An 18,247-nucleotide genomic window follows, 5' to 3' on the forward strand; every position below is an offset into this window, starting at 1 on the left:
CGGAATAAGTCGCTATGCCTTTGCTTTTGGGCATAGCCATTCTACCCCTGATGTCGTATCTGAAAAACATATAGGGCCCACTTTAAACGTTACAGGAGAGGATAATACAGGACAACTAGAAGATCGTTTGCGTCTTTTTGATAATAGCCCACCTCTCACACGCTAGAAAAACACTATATTGCAATAATCGACACCCCCCCCCCCCCCCCCCCGCCATTTCCCTTCACCATACTGAAAGCATCCAGTATTTGTCACAGTGTACTGTCCTTAGCGAACACCGGCCGCACTGAACGGCGGTCAAAACATCTGTGACACCGGCTCAGCGACATACCACGTGTCATGTCGGCAGACGCGACGGCTAGAGTATCAATCGAAACATTCCGCAAGTTTGCCCTGCCCGGCGCATGAGTGTCACAAAGCCACGCAAGTTCTAGAAACAGAACGTATTATGTTCTATAGATCTGTCAATTCACACCGAGTATTTGGCTAATATAGACTTAGTTTCTAACATCTCGGTATTTACACAATACGCCAAATATTCTCGTAGTTAAATGTTGAAGTAGCGACGAGGAAGGAGAGACTAGATCTACATGAGCTTGTTTTCCCGACAGAATGTACCAGATGGCCATTACGCGGCAATAACTGATCCTAGACGCCCTAATTTTAGTCTAACACTCTGCCCTACTCCTGAAAGTATTTAATAAGTAGGCCATTCATTCAACCCTTAGCCATATGCGAATCAACGGCTGTTAATCCCCTCTCCCCGACATACTCCTGCAATGTATTACAACTATCTTGGAGAATATATATATATATATATATATATATATATATATATATATATATATATATATATATATATATATATACATATATAGCATATATGTGTGTAAAGTTAGGTAAAAAACTTCAGCCCCCCCCCCCCCTCCCAGAAGAGATGACTGCAAGAAACTGCTCCCAACCCCTCGATAAACTGGAATCGCCAATGTCCTTAACAAGGATTTGGAAACGGATGGCGACCAAGGCAGGACTCACCCCACTTCCCCTTAAATAAAATGACCTCAGAAAGACGCCATATAACTAACTTTTATTCGAAAAGCTGCGCTAATTTAGTAGCTTAACAAAGTTATATACGTAATAAGGCTCAAGACGCCACCATTCGGGAAGGGGGTGATACCAAAATGTTCTGTAGTTTTTAATATTTTTATACGTCAATTACATTATCGTTTCGGAGGGGAGGTATCACCCTGGGTTGTTGTTTTTTTGTGTGTGTAGAATAGACCTATAGTACAGAACTATCTAATGTACAGTGGCCAGGTATTCAAGGGGTCGTTTCTATACGAAAATTCGAGAAGTTTCCTCAAGGGTCGACGACTTATCACAATTTATCAAGTTGTATTACTACGGGCACAATGGGGTGTACAATGAGTCAGACACAGTTTGTTCGGGTTATACCCGGTGTATCTTTCAGGCATCTCTTGGGGGGGGGGGGGGGGGGGGGGGGGGGGGGGCACCGCCAACTCCCCCCCCCCCCCCCCCCCCTAACAAAATAGAATTTATACAGAAAATATACACTTTAATTCGTGTCCGCTCCCCAACCCCCTCCACCCGAAAGTTGCAAGTGGACCCCCCCCCCCCCCACGGAGAAAAAAGGCTGAAGGATATACTAGCTATACCACGTGGACAGTGAGTGTACAATTATCTGGACACACTCTAACCAGACACAGTGTGTCGGACACTTTAGCTCGTCTTTAAACGAATATGCCAAAGCTATCATCAGACCTCGTCATCTCTATTGACCTTCCACCCCGCCACCCGACCGGCTTCAGTTATGTTACCTACAGCTTAAGCCTAGCCTAATTTGCAGCTTTCAAATGTAAAGCAGAATTGTCGTTTGAGCAGACGATTAGTAATCAACCGTTAAAACCTCTCTAGTCGGGATTTAAAAACTTAACATCATCTCGCCAAAATGTCAGCCCGCCCTACCGCCTCTTCGCATTATAAAAATAGATACCATAACTCAAGTTAGATAACTACCACTTAACTCAACCGAAGTTATCTATATTTAAAAACGTATTACGCGACAGAATGAATAAACCGCCAATTTGTTTGCAGAATGGAGGCATTGACTTGCGTCGCACGGTTGATATGCCGTTATCTCGTTGGGATTTTTTAAATGCACATAAAGGAAGGAGTCGTCTTTAACCTTTCAATGGAATGTATTTCAATATCAAGGACGATCGCGGCTTAGCATAGAGGGCGGTAGTTAGACTGAATTTTTTTGTACGCTTTGAATTAAAAATTGCGAATGCGTAAAAGGGCGTTGCCGTGTCAGGTTCGTAATGAATCAATACAACACGTCCGTGCAATGAATGGCTATCGGTTATCTCTTTAATAGGGGTCGGGGCGCGCATGTGACCAGGGATAAAGATTAACGCCGAAATATGATTCATTTCAATTATATTCTATGCTTTTTTTTGGCAGTTGTTGGGGCGGTGCTTAAAAATAAAATTATATAAAAATATAGCTAATGCTGACTGATTGTATGTATAATAATAAAAAAATAAAAATATGTTTTAGTCAAAGAATGGATGCTGTGATGTTTTAAAAACATTCAGTTGAGAATATTTCAAAAGCCTGCATTGTATTTTGTTAATTTTTTAACCAAAGCATGCGGTCTTTACTTGTAGAAATGCTGTTAATATCACAGCATCTAGCCCAGGGCCTTTACCTTTCAACGCCACCCTCACTCCTTACAGGACAGACCATACGTGCTAAATAAATTGTGTACGATAACTTTACGGTTACGCCTACTAAAATAATATTTTACATTTGGTTTTTGAATAACGTTTAGGGACGGCGTGGTCGGAAAAGAGAGTGTATGTTTGCTAAGTCGAAAGTCCCGAGTTCGGACCCTTGGCTAATGTGTTTAACTAGCTGGGGACAGCAACTTATCTATCAGTTAAAACAACTGGCAGATTGTTCTTGGGTTGACAAAGGCTGTGGAAGCAAATCTAGAAAAAGCAGGCTGAAGACAACGAGCCATGTGGTGTATAACACGCTGACACGACACACGTAAAACTTAATTGTGATGGATACATAGGGCCTACGAGAAAGAAAAAAAAACACATTAAATGTATGTAGGGAAGGGGGTGGGAAATCGTCCAAAAAATAGCGTTAGATCGTTAGTGGACAAACTACTTATTTTATAATGTACTATCTTTAATAACCGTGTAAGAAAGACTGCAGTAGTATCACAGTATCACCACGGGAGGGGCATCAGAGTTCAATATCAAATTTCAATTTTTTTTTTTAAATTTCGTCACGCTGGTTGTCCATAGTTTCATACAGAGATCACCGTATACCTGGTTTAATTCAGACTACCACGCCGTATGTGCTCAGTGTTTCTTCCAGACTTTTTTCTCCGGGGGGGCACTTGAAATTTTCGGGGGGGGGGGCGGTAGACTTTCTTCGGGGGGGGCGGACACTGTTAAAAGTATATATTTTCTATATAAATTATATAAATTTCATTTCGTTCGGGGGGGGCGGTAAAAATTTTTCGGGGGGGGCTTCCGAAGAGATGCCTAGAAGAAACTCTGTATGTGCTTCACAATAACTGATTTTTATATTAATACTAATAATACTACTTAGGGTTTTCCTTCAGCTAATTACTTCATTGCTAATACCGTATAAAATCCATAGACTGGTGAATTCATAGTTTCAAGTTACGTTGCTTTATTTTTAGACTGTGTGTGTGTGTGTGAACGCCTTCAACATTACAAAGGGAGGTCAATAGTTTTTAACTGAAAGCAGCTTAGTATTGTACTGAGTTACCTCCCTGACATTTTAACCAATGCTTTGAAGTTTGAGTAAAGAATTTTTTTACTACACTGATGAAGGCCGTTGCACATATCAAATTGTTTATACCCTGCATGTGACAACATAAAAACTAATCCTCTCAAATATAAAAATCTAAGTAGTTAACAAGAAAATAAAATCCTGAATGCCTTAGAAATGCAACATTAAGTATATACCCCCCCCCCCCACACACACACACATCCTGTCTCCTTAGCTTGCAAAACCAGTGTAATAAATTAAAAAAAAACAGAAATACCTACACTTTTTATTTTGCTGAAAATGGTCACAATAAAATCATACTTGTCAATAAATATTAAATACAGTTGTACATACAATCAAGTGAAAATAAGAGTCTCAAATATTCAAGCAGCTGCCTTGACAGGAAACTGAGGTAAATTTCTGATGTATTCATCCAGCTTGTTTTTGAACAGCTCACTTGTGATTGGCTTGTCAAGTTCGCACAGCGGGTTCTTTACAACATACTCCACGTACAACTAAAAGAAAGTCAGTTAACTGCGATTAACAACTCAAATATTTATTTTTCTGTTCACATTAGTGATGACCAGCACATACACAATTTTACTAAATGAAAATCAGGGGAGTAATTATTACTTTAAAAAATTTAACTATGGTAAAAATTTTAGAATAAAAAAGAAACTTACTGAGCTAAAAATTTGGTGCAAGACATCCTTCATGCCGCCCACATTGAGGTCGGTGTTTAAAATAAACTTCAGCCCACTTGGAGTCTCAAAGAAGTGCAGCTTGTATTTACTGGTGGTAAAATTTAAAAAACCTTCCTTCCTGTGATTGCAGTTAAAGAACAAAAAACTTACTTTATTGATCTAAAAGAACAGCAGACATGATAAAAATGGTGTCCAGTCATAAACCCCCTGGACAAAAACCCCCCAATTGAGGTTTTTATAATGAATAACCATACATGATGGGGACCAAAATTAATAATTAAAAACAAAACAAACATTAGAAAAGCAGTGTTTTATTTTAACTTTAAAAAGAGAGATTTTGAGCTATGCCTCAAAAATACTCTATAATGGCCAGCCTATAAATGAGTTGTTTGATTTCGGCATATAGTCTTCTGCACCTGTGTGTGTATGTTCCACATATCAAATGGAAACAGATTGTCTCCGACGTCAACGTAGTGGTCTGCCAATATAGTAGTCCTTGAAACAGTCTGCAATAGGAATTGCTTCTTGTGGGAAAATTTCCGATAATTTATTAAAGGTATAACTAATGTGTTCATGGCCAGAAAAGCCAACACAGGTAGCATTCTGAGCTTGAGAGAAAATTCCCTATCAAGTTGGGAACGTTGTTGAAGACCAGAGTCCTGAATTTTTCTGTATATGTTTTGATTAAGATAGAAAAAGCATCCATTTACCTCACACTCTGGAAATACCCTTTCAACACTTTAATATCTTAGCCATTTCAAGGCCAATCATAATAAAAATTAGTTGCAGGTTTGTATTCAAGACCATCAGTTGCTGTAAGAGTGCTGAGTATGTTTTGAAGTAAAGCATAAACACATGGAACAGTCTGTCTGTTGACCAATGCATGGACTGTGTATGGCTGTGAAATAATGCAGGAGCTGTTTTGAATGTACCATCCATAAACCAGTGCTGATTAACCTCCAATAAAATAAGGTTGTCCTTAGTTCCAAACAAAAACCTCCTACCTTTTGACTCGCCACCAGAATCGTTAGTCGTTAAAAATTACATTAATTTAATTTAATTTTGTTTTGTTATTTCTATTAAAAATACTAAGTGAAAGGATACATGTCTATTGGAGAAAGTCTACTTGCAAATGATTTGATGGAAAATATCATGCCATACATCAGTTTAAACTCCTGAAATAAAAAAAAAGGATAACAAAAAAACAGTAAAAAAAAAATATTCTGGCTTAGCAGTATTACAAAATATATGTCTCTAAAGGAACCATTTCAAAACTAAACTCAATGCAATTCTTGAAGTATAAGTAATATTAAGTTATTAAGTATAACTGAAAAACAATGCAATTTCTCAGATTGGTATTTTCCATGTTAACTTTTCACATTTCCAGCACAGTATTCAATAGCATTTTTCTGTTTGCTTACATTATTCACTTAAGTCTAGGTTATGCGACCTTTTCCCCCTGCCTTTAGAGCTGTGGTTAAATTGTACATGCTAACTAACACTAACACTGTGACTAACAGCATCACTAAGTATTAAGTAAAGTAACTAGTAACTCAGCTATTGGGCTTGGGTCTATTCCCAGCCCACTGTGAATAGCCCCAATGCCCAACAGACTAAGCTAGTATGTAGCATTAGAACAAAGGGAGATAATTTTCATACAAAAACCTGCCCAGAGCTCTTGACTGATTTTTCAAATTTTGTTTTTACCACTGTCTCTTATTAATTTTAAATTAATATCATATTAATTTCCAATACACAAAGCAACTACATTTTCAAAATCTACTGAGGTTCAGCTATAGCCTAATGCAATTACTTTTCATTTTCTTTCATTTTTGCCTATAAAAAAATTGATTTGAAAACAATATATGCTCTAAATCAACTTTATTTTAATATATAAACACTTGCCTGCACACAAAACTATGCAAAATCAGTTAAATAAACCACGTGTGGTTCTTATTTTATAAAGAAATTGGGACAGAATTTTACAAATACATTTTTTATGAATTTTTTAAGATTTGGACCTTTATCAGCCATGTTGTTTTTTCCACCCCATGCGGATCATCTCAACGACAGAATCGTTGAGCCTCTCTCCGACTGTGTCGCTGAGAATAAAACCCTTTGGTGGTTTCTCAGTCAACACTGTCGTTGAAAATAAAACAATAATTAAACATGCTCTCCACAATTAGGAAAGCATAAACTGTAGGTGTTTTGAAGCTAATATTCCAGCCATTTTGTTTTGACGAGAGCTAGTCCAGATCTAGACTAGATCTACTTGATCAACGATTTACACTGATGTAAAACCTACGTAAATCAAATCTACAAGATCAGGATTTACATTTAGATCTAGAAATCTACATTATTGACTAGAGAGAAAAAGTTAAAAGTATGCCTAGTGATCTAGTGCGTCGAAAGTAAATGAATGATAGAATCTAGATTCTAGATCTAGAAAATCTAGTAATTTTTCAGTAGCACTAGCTAGATCTAGATATAGTCTAGATTGACTAGATAGAAAGATAATTATTTCTGTGGCATAGCTGTCCTTCAGCATTTAGGATCTAGATCTAGAAGTCTAGATCTACTCAATTTTAAATCTCTTCTATTTCAAATTGTTTGTAGATCTAATCTATATCTACAAGATTAGGCTTAGGTCTAAAAAAAATATACTAAAGTTAAAGCTACACAAGTACACATCATTCCTAAACTTAATGCCATTAATGGCTAAAATTCACTGAGCATTGTTGCACTTAAGACTTAAACGTAAGGCCTAAATAAATACTAAATAAAATTATTACGTTAGCTTAATTTTCGTGACAGCTTTTCTCTTCTTTTTTGCCATGCTTAATTTAAGTCACTTTCATGTGCTGGTAGCTTAAAATAAAACTTGTTTAGGAAGTTTATTTCTTTCTCCCTTTCATAATGCTGCAAATATGAGTAAGACGCTTATTATAAATAGCTGCGATAAATAATCATTTGCATCTTTTTGGGGGTATTTCTTTTACATGAACTGTGAAATACGGTATCTCAAATTTTGCGCGTAACTCAAAGCGAAATATTACTCGCTCAACTGCTCGTATTTAAAAAATCTGGTATGTCGAGGCACTAGAATGTTGAGGTACCACAGGATCTACTATGTATTGAAAGAAAACATAAATTAATTATAGAATAATAGGCAAATATAGTAATAAAGTAGGCCTTATAGCTTTAGATTTTATTCAGCCTACTAATAAATAATTAAATAGGCCTAAAGTAGTACTAGATATTAGTTAAATCACTAGTATTGTGTAGGGTTATTTTTATTAAAAAAACAGATCACATCTTATACATTAAGGCGGGCTCAATAAAATAAAAATAATTTATTTAGGACCTAGGCCTATCTTTTGGAGATCTAAAATTCTAAATGAAAAATAAATTATTAATTAGACCAACAATAGGCATAGTATGCTAAATCTATTTTAGTATTTAAATTTAAGGCTCGGCCATCTACTAAAAATTTTATAAATGTCATAAAATGGCCTACTTAATTATAATTACTAATTACTATTAGGCCTAAGTTTAAACTAGAGATAGCCTATTTTATTAGTAGAAAAAGTATTACTCATAGTTAAGATGGTATAGCCTTATGTAAATTAATGTAATCAGTGTTAGATATTATGATATCGATCAAGCAATTATTATATAATATCGGAAAGGGGCCTAGCACTCTCTTAGTCATTAGTCTATTAGGTCTTACAAGTAGTTTAGCCTATTTATATATTATAGGGCCTATAGGCTGTTATTTAAATTAGGCCAAAGGCTTATTAGGAAAAGGCTTAATAGGCTTTAGTTTTTAATTAGGCAACAAGGCAGAGGCTTAATGTTGCTTATAGATTTAATTTGAAATTATTATGATATACGCTACTCTGCGACTATCACTATAGACTGCTATAGAGTATATTATAGCCTAGGCCTATCTAAATAAAATAATTCAACTCACTTAGCTTACTATCATTTTTAAAAATGTTTAGTTAAGTATTCAGCTCTCTATGTCAGCTAAGGCCCATAATTGTAATTATCCTACTGTTAGATCTATTAATTATTTAATAATTAGTAGGCCTAATTATAGGAATTAGGTCTGATACATTAAGTCCTATACATTGGTCGTAGAGTAATACTATTGGGCTAGTAATTATATACAATATCTATACAAGCCTACTTATCGTTAATTTGGAAGTCTTTGCATTGACCTTAGTTTTCAGATGTAGCAGCCTAATTTTTATCAGATTATACCATAAAATCAAAAGTAGACTTGTAGATCTTTTTAAAACAAGGCATGAAATATTAATTTAAATAATATAAATTAAACAAATAGCCTAAATAACAACTACACAAAGTTAAAGTCATAATAACTTTTTATAAAGGTATCTTGAATTTCAACTGGAGGTAGTTTTGATAAATATTAGTATTCTGAACATTAAAATAGGTAGACTTAACATACATTTGTTCTGAAAACATATTTAGAAATTGGTTTTAAAAAATGAGGTTAGGATTGGGGTGATAACTAGTTGAGGATTAGATATGATATTCATTGTGTTTATCCATGTTGTAATTTCTCTTTTACAGGTTCATCCAAAAAAAAGGGAAGATCTGATTTTTACCAGTAATAAGACTACAGCATACTAAATGACACAAGATGTTCTTTCTCTATTACCTCTTACATTTGACATAAAAGTAGGAAAAGGTATGACAATTATTAATAAGCTGCTTTAAATTTTATAATTTGTTTTTTTATAACTTAATTGTACCATTTTTATTTCCAATAATGATAAATATAATTTAGTGTCATTTATATTTTAAAATATTTATATTATACTAGATATAATTTACTTCTATAATATTACTATCCAGGTTTAACAGTCTATGCCTACAACATAGATCTCCAGGACTAAAAGTACACAAAATGGCAATCAGTATATCACAAGTGTAATAACACATGCATCTAATCTGCTTCAGTGGCGAGAACTGGGTGAATCCTCTCAAACATTAATCAGGTAAGTTATCACAAGTTTGCTTTGGTTTATTTTGAACATGTTGATTGAGATAGATTTTTATTTGTATAAATATTGTATTTAAAAAAATATTTTACCTAGTAAAACCAAGTCAGTGGTGATGATTGATACAATATCATTATGTATTTTTTTAAATATTTGTTTTGCAAAATATGCTGATTTGCAGGAAGGATATATATATATATATATATATATATATATATATATATATATATATATATATATATATATATATAAAACAGTATCATTTAGTGGTTTGTCTTACAAATTTGAATTATTTACTTAATCTGTCTTAACTGCTCAACAGGAACTAGGCATAGCTAATGAGCGTCAAGCTGATACAGTAGATGTACAGAAGAGTTTATACACAAGGTAAATATTGATAAATTTTAAGTTTTCTTTTTTTAAGGATACATGTAGTGTTTTGGGAGAAAGGAATTAAATTATTTAAATTAGGCCTAATAGTTTATTTCTCTAGCTTATGTTTCACTTAAAATAACTTAAATTTTTCCCCCTTTATCACTAAAGCAAAATTTTATAGATATCTATGCCATGATTCATCTCATTCAATCACTTTTTTCTTGTTTTGTTTTGATGTATTAAACTAATTTAAACTAAAGATTTTTTTTTTTTTGCTAATTTTATTATTTCAGATGGATGATTAAGAAAATCATTTTGTTTTGTTTCAGGAAGTGAAAAGTGATGTAAAAGGCAACTAATACTTCCATCTACCATAGTTAAACAAGAATCTGCAAATGGTGATAATTGCAATAATCTTGATATATTAATGTTTGGCTTTATAATTATATGCAATTGTTTCATAAATAAATTATTTCTCAAAATTTGATGTTTTTGTTTTTCATACTTTGTACATAAGATGCAAGTGATTGAAAGCTGAAAAGGGTTGTATGTAGTCATAGTATTCCCAGCACAAGTTGACATTAAAACAGCTGAAGCCCTTTAAAAAAAAACAAAAAAAAAATAAAAAATCTAGGAATGCTGTTTCTATTAGCTGAGCATATATTTGGAAAAGAACTTAATTGTTTACCAGAGAATACTGTGACCCAGTTTGTACTCCAGGCAAAAAGTGTCTATGGTTAATATTATTAAGTTAAAGAAAAGTATCAAACAAACAGGATAATATTAATAAGCAAGACCTCCACACTAGAGAAGTATGGAATGAGTGTTGCATGGAATTCAAATCAACTTTGATGTTGCTAATTGCTACACTGGCCATAATTGGCCTACATTGATTTTTGCTGAGGTAGGCAACTGTTTTTGTTTAACTTTAGATGTCGACTAAATAAAGAAGAAAACTGACACGCCAATACCAAAATCAAGAACTTGTAAAGTTCGTGGTTGCTAAACCGAGAAGTCCTGAGTTCAATCTCCCGTGTAGATGAGGCTCTATAGTTGGGGATAGCAACCTATCTTGGGGATACAACACTTGTTCTTGGATTGACAAAAGATAAGAAAAGAAATCCAGAAAGAAAAGCAGCTGAACGAAGAAGAAAAAGGCTGGATATATTCGGTATCAACTGTACAATTTTAACAGACACACATTTCAAACTACACATGCATTTCAATGACAAAGTTCAGTGAAGCCATAATGTTGAGTTTGACTGAATGAAGAACGATATTGTTATTTCAAGCAAAGTTAAGGTTTATTGTCTTAAAGACATTGTCGTGGATTGATTTAGACTAAGACTTCCCTGTTAAATAAGCCGACAACGATGGCTCTTTTTATTTCTCGTCTTTGATGTTGCTTTCAAGAACTTGTATGAGATTAGATTACCTACATACATAAGGCTACACAGTTTGGAATCTTGGCTTTCTAATAGTGGACCTGGCTACATGACATTACCCCCACCCCGTCAATTACCCCCCCCCCCCGGAGGAGACCCCCCTCCCGTATTTACCCCCCGGGGCAATTACCCCTTGTCAATAACCCCCCTGGAGAATCCCCCCCCCCCCGGCCTCAAGTTATGATCCTAACTCAAACTCTATACCTATGTATTTCCTTAATCCTAATCGATAAAAAAAATGACCAAACCCTAAGCATTCACCTCAGCCTAAAACTTAACACATAACCAAAACCAACTCTAGACTTAGGTTTCAGCCTAACCTTGACCATAACACTAACCCTAATCCTAACCCTGACCATAACACTAACTCTAATTCTGAATCTAACCCTAGCCCTAACCTTAGCCCGAACGCTAACCCTAACTCTAGCCCTAACTCTAACCCTAGCCCTAACTCTAACGCTAACCATAACCCTAACCTTAGCACAAACGCTAGCCCAAACTCTAACTCTAGCCCTAACTCTAACCCTAGCCCTAACCCTAACCCTAGCCATAACCCTAACCATAATCTTAACCTTAGCCAGAACGCTAACCCTAACTCTAACCCTAGCCCTAACGCTAACCCAAACCCTAACCCTAGCCGTAACCCTAACCATAACCCTAACCCCAGCTGTACCTTAAGAGGTGTGTGCGTGGGGGGGGGGGGGAGATGTCCTCCTTGGCGGGGGGTAATTGCTTCAGGGGGGGGGGAGAGAACTAATAATCTGTAAGTCCTACTATTCAATACATTTGGTTAACACAATGTCGTCACACATGTAAAACAAAATAAGCAGTGTTTTTATTATTTGTATCCTTAAAAAATGCAAAATAAATGCTACGCCATTAACTCAACCCTCTTTTTTCTCGTTACATATCGTCACATAAAGCCACCGCCCAAAATGATGGTGACGTCAATATACAATCATAAAGTGGTCACCCATTAACCACGACTCACTCTTCAGACGATTTTGCACCAAACCCCCTTCTCTAATTGTATCAAATTTTCACAAAAAGCCAGATCTTCGCTCCCCCCCCCCCCACACCACTCTCTTTAAAAACACTACACCTCAACACATAACCCCCTTCGCCGTTCCCCTGAAACTGCATTTTTACTTTCTCGTATATACGAAGTATAGAGAAAGTCTTGTAATCGTGCAAAAAAAAAATCGAGATTTTTTACAAATCTCGACGTTTTACACCTCACTGAAACGGAAAAACATAATTTTGCAATCTTGTCCGTATGTCTGTGTCTGTGTGTGTCTGTGTGTAAACACGATTACTTGAGTACCGTTACAGCTAGGTTGATGAAATTTCATATATAAGTATTTTATCAAAATCGTAGATCCGTATAAACTTTTGAGTGATTTCCGATAACCGAAAGTGGTACTTTTTCTACTTTGAATTTTTCAAAAGCCTATAACTTGAGTACTATTGCAGATAGATAAATGAAATTTTACATGTAAGTAAAAGATCTAATTCTCTACCTTCTGTCAAATTTTGAGTAATTTCTGTTGACAGGAAGTACTAATTTACGCTATTTCCGATTTCTCAAAAAACGCACGTACATTTATAAAGTAGTAATAATGTTGCGCACTATTATGCACATCTTTATTTGACGTTCACTTGGTGTGCAATTCTTTTTTCTACGAGGTTTTATTCTATTTTAAAAAGTTTAAGTATTTAAAATGGATTAAAAATCATGTCTATATCCCGAGTTGCCATTCCCCGTAGTGTTATATTAGAATATTCGAGAAAGTTTAGGGGAGATCACTCCCGGCTTATTATAATATGTACTGACCTCGATAAACATTGAGTTAATAAATGAATTAATACCAAAAGCAATCTTTTAAAGCCCGAAATAACGGATGAAAGCAAAAATGTGTCGTCACACTTTCCGATCATCCCTTCCCATAAATGAAAAAAAAAGCCTGAACATACTAAAGGAGAGTATGGATGTTGATGGAGGATCCCAACGTTAAAAATTAAAGCAGCGCAAAATTTCAGGAATCCATGTTACATATTATTATTTTCCGTAGGTATAACAAAGGTATTTACATTGTGTTTTATATTTTACGAGCCGCTATCATACGCCGCTATTTTGTTGTTTCATTTTCTACTTTTCAGTAATTCATAATTTGTGAATTTGACAGTAACAATGCTGCCACTGAAAATATTTGCTTTAAAACACTATCAGTAGCTCGTTAAGGACAATAACCCCCCCCCCCCCTCCCCACCCTCCTTTCCCAAAAATCCTACCCCCCCCCCCTCCTCGTGAAAGCAGCCCCCTCTGAGTTACCTCCACTAAGTTTAAAATCGTTTCAAACTAAATTATCTGCCCCTAATAGCTGTCACTAAACCCGGCTCTACGATTGTAAACATTTAGCTTGAACCACAGCTCACCAGAGCATGTAGGGATGGGGGTGGTAGGGATAGAGAGAAAGAGAGGGGGCTGCTAGGGGCGCTTACAGCTTGGTGTTTTCTATGGTATCCATGAAGAGAATTATGTATATAGAAGAAATATATATTAAACCAGCGTACCCGTCCCGCGCGTTTCTGCGGTCTCAGAAGACAGACTGACGCAATATTTTAAGAGGATTCCATAATTACATTAGCAATCACGTATTTTTTTACGCTTGACATTGATTTCTAAATCTAAACAATTTAAATGTAATCAAAGCCGGTGTTATATTGCTTTCATCATAGTTGTTGAGGCGCAAATTCTACCGCACACAGTAGCCCATTGTATCCATAATGTATCGCACTCTTTAAAACGAACGTAGGCGCAATAGTGTTTATGAGGGACCCACACAGGGGCGCTAGACCACACGCCAGTGGTGCAGTAGACAAAAAATTTCCCTACTGTAGTGCGCTCTTTTAAAACTCATAGTGTTCCTCCCGAAACCAGTGGCGCATCGGGTCAAACGAATTGTCATCGAATGTCGTGTGCCACAGGGTCAATATTGTAGAGTGCTCTTTAACACAACCTTAGGATATCTCAGGGCGCCAAATCGCTTCCTGCCGGGGAGCCGGCAGACGCGCCTGATTCCATATAGTCAAAAATTATTGTTGCCCATCGTGTCTTTAGTGTATAAATTTAAAAAAAAAACGAACGTCGGCGTCATAATGTTCACATGGTAGCACGGGGCGCTTCGGGTTACGTAATATCCGGGGCGCCGGCGGCTGCGTCTGTTGTTGCTTTTTTACCTTAGCCCCCATGCAGTTTTAATATCGCCGCCCTGGATTTTCAGGCGCCAAGCCGTTTATTAACAAAAATCGCACCCTCCAGGGAAATGCCCATAATAAATTTTAATTTTTGTTTTCGCAGAAACCTTCTCGTGAGTGTTTTCATTAACTCTCGAAAGTTTAACGGCACTCAGATAAACGATGTCAAACAGCATCCGTTTTGTTTTTTACAAACTGTGTAGAGAAAAATTGCACCCTCCAGAAGCGCCGCCCTGTTAAAATAAAAAAAAAAATAACCTCCCCTGAAGTTTTATGGCGAGCGGATGAACGGGATTAAACCGCAATCTACTTTTACGTATATATACCCTATATAGGGATCTATATATAGAATCGATTCGCGCCCTGCTGGGGCACCGTGCTTGTGAAATATATCCAGTGGTATTCTTAACTTAAGTTGCATGGCCATAGGATGAAAGGTGTAGTGCTGCATAGAGAACATAAACAAACCCACAAACAAACAAGCAAAACTTCATTATATATATATACATAGAGAGAAATATAAATAATTCTACATAAGCATATATATATATATATATATATATATATATATATATATATATATATATATATATATATATATATATATATATATATATATATATATATATATATATATATATATATATATATATATATATATATATATATATATATATACATATGCATATATATATATACATATGCATATATATATATATATATATATATATATATATATATATATATATATATATATATATATATATATATATATATATATATATATATATATATATATTTATAGCTACATTTGGTGACTTCCCATTTTCCCCAATGGCGTCAAATTTTGCACATAATCCACCTATTAATTCATGTGAAAAAAAGCATCGTTTTCATCGTAAATTATTAGATTTTGGTATCAGCCTCTCTCCGGTCGTCGCCTAGCAAATCTGTTATCCAAAAATTCAACAAGCATGTATTCACCTGTACATTTTGCAGTTTGTGTCATCTCCCCTCACCCCCCCCCCCCCCCTGAATGATAGTTTTTAAACGTGCACAGTTAATTGTATATTTTTTTATCTGCAGTCAGTTATTAGTACAGTTAACTCTCATTAGTCATTTATTGAACTGTCAAAATGCATACTTCTTCTATATATTTTGGTATTTTTCGCCATGGTGTCACCCCCGAAATTTTGCCACATTGCGCAGTCCTCAGCCCCGCCCCCCCCCCCCCCAACCTTGTGACGCCTCTGGTTAGGGGTACTACTTGAGTACAGTAAATATGTATATGTATATATATATATATATATATATATATATATATATATATATATATATATATATATATATATATATCGGGGGGGGTATAGCCCCTTGGCACACCTTGTACCTACGCCACTACATAATCATGTTCTTAAGATTATATAGCACATTCTATGTATAAATTCGATAAAAATAGCTATTACGTATTCTGCAATTTTATATTTGTAATAACATATTGTAAACGAAATGAGTCTTAAATTCGATTAAAAAATGGGCCTTTGCCCCTTTATATTATGTATTTTTTCTATTTTGCAATCATATCATGTATTACTTGTTGTATAGCCTAGATTCTATAATAATATACTAATATATTCTATATTACATAATCCTATATTATATCGTTTAGTAATCTCTACCCTAATGTTTTCTATACCGAATAATCAATATTCTGTAATTCTAAATTGTGTATAAGTATAAATTAATCATACAATCTCTAAAATTAATCATAACTATGATCACAATTAAATTCAGCAATCCACTGTATTAATTTATATTGCTAAAAATAATTTAATTTTCAATTTTAAAGACAGAAGATACATTTTTTATAATATTAATTATTATTAGCTCTGTAAAATGAATGGTTGTTTAATTTTTCTTATATTAAATATTTTAAGTGATTAATTAATCGAAATGGTTTTATTCCGTTAGCTAGTTTTTACAGTTTATAACTATAATTAGAGTCTCAACGACAGAATCAAATGAGAAAAAATCTATAGCGTTATTATATACCGACACTGTTGATAAGCCACTCAACGACAGTCTCGTTGAGAATAGTGTAGGATCGGCTGTTTTTTCCTATATAATTAGTCATAGTAAAAATGTACATTTTTAAAAATAAAGCATAACATCAAACAGAAACAAGCCTGCACAATTATTAATGCAAATTTACATAAAGGAAACACCCCTGATTCATAATTTATCATTAGAATTCAAAAAATTTTTGCAAACATATTTTATAAAATTTTCATTTTTGTTTCCCACTAGTTTCATTTTTTACAGAGATTATATATAAGACCATACATTTTAAACAGAAAAAAAATTATTTCTCCTCTCCTGTTGAAGCTAGAAATATAAATTTGGTACCAATGGAATTCTTAATCCTTCCTCTAACTAACTCATATGATTTTAAGATTAAATACTCAAAAATTAATTTTGAATGCTACAACCTAGACTAAGCCAATACATACTCCAATACTAATTTTAACTAATTTAATTTTAGTTTATAATTTTAGTAATTTTAATTTAGAATTTTCAATTTACATACCTCATCCTTACTCATTGTTAACTGTTTTTTTCTATTCCATTCTGTATAATACAAACATGTTCCATTGCGATCGAAAAGATAAAAGTTAAAGATAGTCATTGATAATGAATAAATAATTCAGAAGGTGTAAAATAAAATACTTTACAAATGTATACAAAGGGGAAAATTTTTTTAACAACACCCCACAAACAAGATTGAATATTTATCTCCAAACATTTATTTTGTACTGCTAAGGTAAGACTATATACCAAAAGAATGTAGTCTATGTAACACTTTTTGTGTACCGCGACTGTTCATATTTTACAAATTAAAAATCTGCGTTGAAATATAATAAACAATACAAGAATCATTTTAGTAATATTTATTTTGGAGATGGGTTGCTTGTATCACAATTAAACCGCAAAATACCGTATTTAAGACATTTTATTTATTGCTCTTGAGTTCTATCTAGTAGAGTACCATGGTTTTCAGACGAGTGGTCGACACTTTTATCTTCCATCTAATCTAATCTTTGTTAGAGTCTAAGACTAAGAGGATAGAAAAGTTGAGAATTTGTGTCTAATTATTTTCCAAAATAACATTATATCATTAACGACTTCAATGAGAGAAAAAAAATGTTGTTTTTATTGATTCGAAATTTGAAATTAAGGGACCGGATTTTAGTTGTAGCTTACATAAGATTAAGAGGGCTTTCTTTTGGGATCCGTGTGAATGGGGGGGGGGGGGTGGTATAACATTTGACACCTCCATCTACAGCCCTGGTTATACCACTAATTATTATAGTAATTTAGGAAAGAAGTATGAGTATGGTATATAGTATATATTGTACTAGAGGAGATGGAAAGGAAATATTTTGGGGTGATTTTAAGGGAGATGTTACATTCTTTTGGTTTTCATGGGAGCCGCTGCTAGATCTATATAGATTTTATATTTATAACATAGCACTATACTATATAGCTACACAATAGGCCTAATAGTGTTTTTTTTTTTACTCAATTAGATATATTTCTT

The 18,247-nt window shown here is 34.4% G+C and overlaps 1 protein-coding gene and 1 long non-coding RNA gene across 10 annotated transcripts; one reads left to right on the plus strand and one right to left on the minus strand.

Moving 5' to 3' along the window:
* Positions 1-4,111: 4,111 nt before the first annotated feature.
* LOC131932602 (trafficking protein particle complex subunit 1) lies at positions 4,112-17,471 on the minus strand. Its single transcript, XM_059289535.1, has 4 exons — positions 17,237-17,471; positions 5,646-5,716; positions 4,521-4,659; positions 4,112-4,352 (listed from the first exon to the last, which is right to left on the minus strand). Exons 1-4 carry the CDS (start codon positions 17,333-17,335, stop codon positions 4,221-4,223), a joined length of 441 nt encoding a protein of 146 aa, XP_059145518.1. The 5' UTR covers positions 17,336-17,471; the 3' UTR covers positions 4,112-4,220.
* On the plus strand, positions 6,601-9,905 carry LOC131932603 (uncharacterized). Of its 9 annotated transcripts, none has more exons than XR_009384638.1 (4): positions 6,601-6,740; positions 9,141-9,258; positions 9,426-9,568; positions 9,894-9,905. It is a non-coding gene; the product is annotated as an uncharacterized LOC131932603 (long non-coding RNA). The 9 variants fall into 9 exon arrangements; XR_009384634.1 differs by lacking the exon at positions 6,601-6,740 and adding an exon at positions 6,751-6,924; XR_009384635.1 differs by lacking the exon at positions 6,601-6,740 and adding an exon at positions 6,753-6,933.
* Positions 17,472-18,247: the final 776 nt, after the last annotated feature.

This window comes from Physella acuta, unplaced genomic scaffold (assembly GCF_028476545.2).
Source record: "Physella acuta isolate Inbredline_101_S28 unplaced genomic scaffold, ASM2847654v3 ptg002229l, whole genome shotgun sequence".
NCBI lineage: Eukaryota > Metazoa > Mollusca > Gastropoda > Physidae > Physella > Physella acuta.

Excerpts from the sequence above, each read along its gene's own strand:
- LOC131932602 (XM_059289535.1), bottom strand. The coding sequence starts at position 17,335 with ATGACTATCTTTAACTTTTATCTTTTCGATCGCAATGGAACATGTTTG. Across the intron at positions 5,717-17,236 it reads TAACAATGAGTAAGGATGAG|GAGTTTAAACTGATGTATGG; the intron begins GTATGTAAATTG and ends TTTTTATTTCAG. Across the intron at positions 4,660-5,645 it reads AGACTTTCTCCAATAGACAT|GAAGGAAGGTTTTTTAAATT; the intron begins GTATCCTTTCAC and ends CTGCAATCACAG.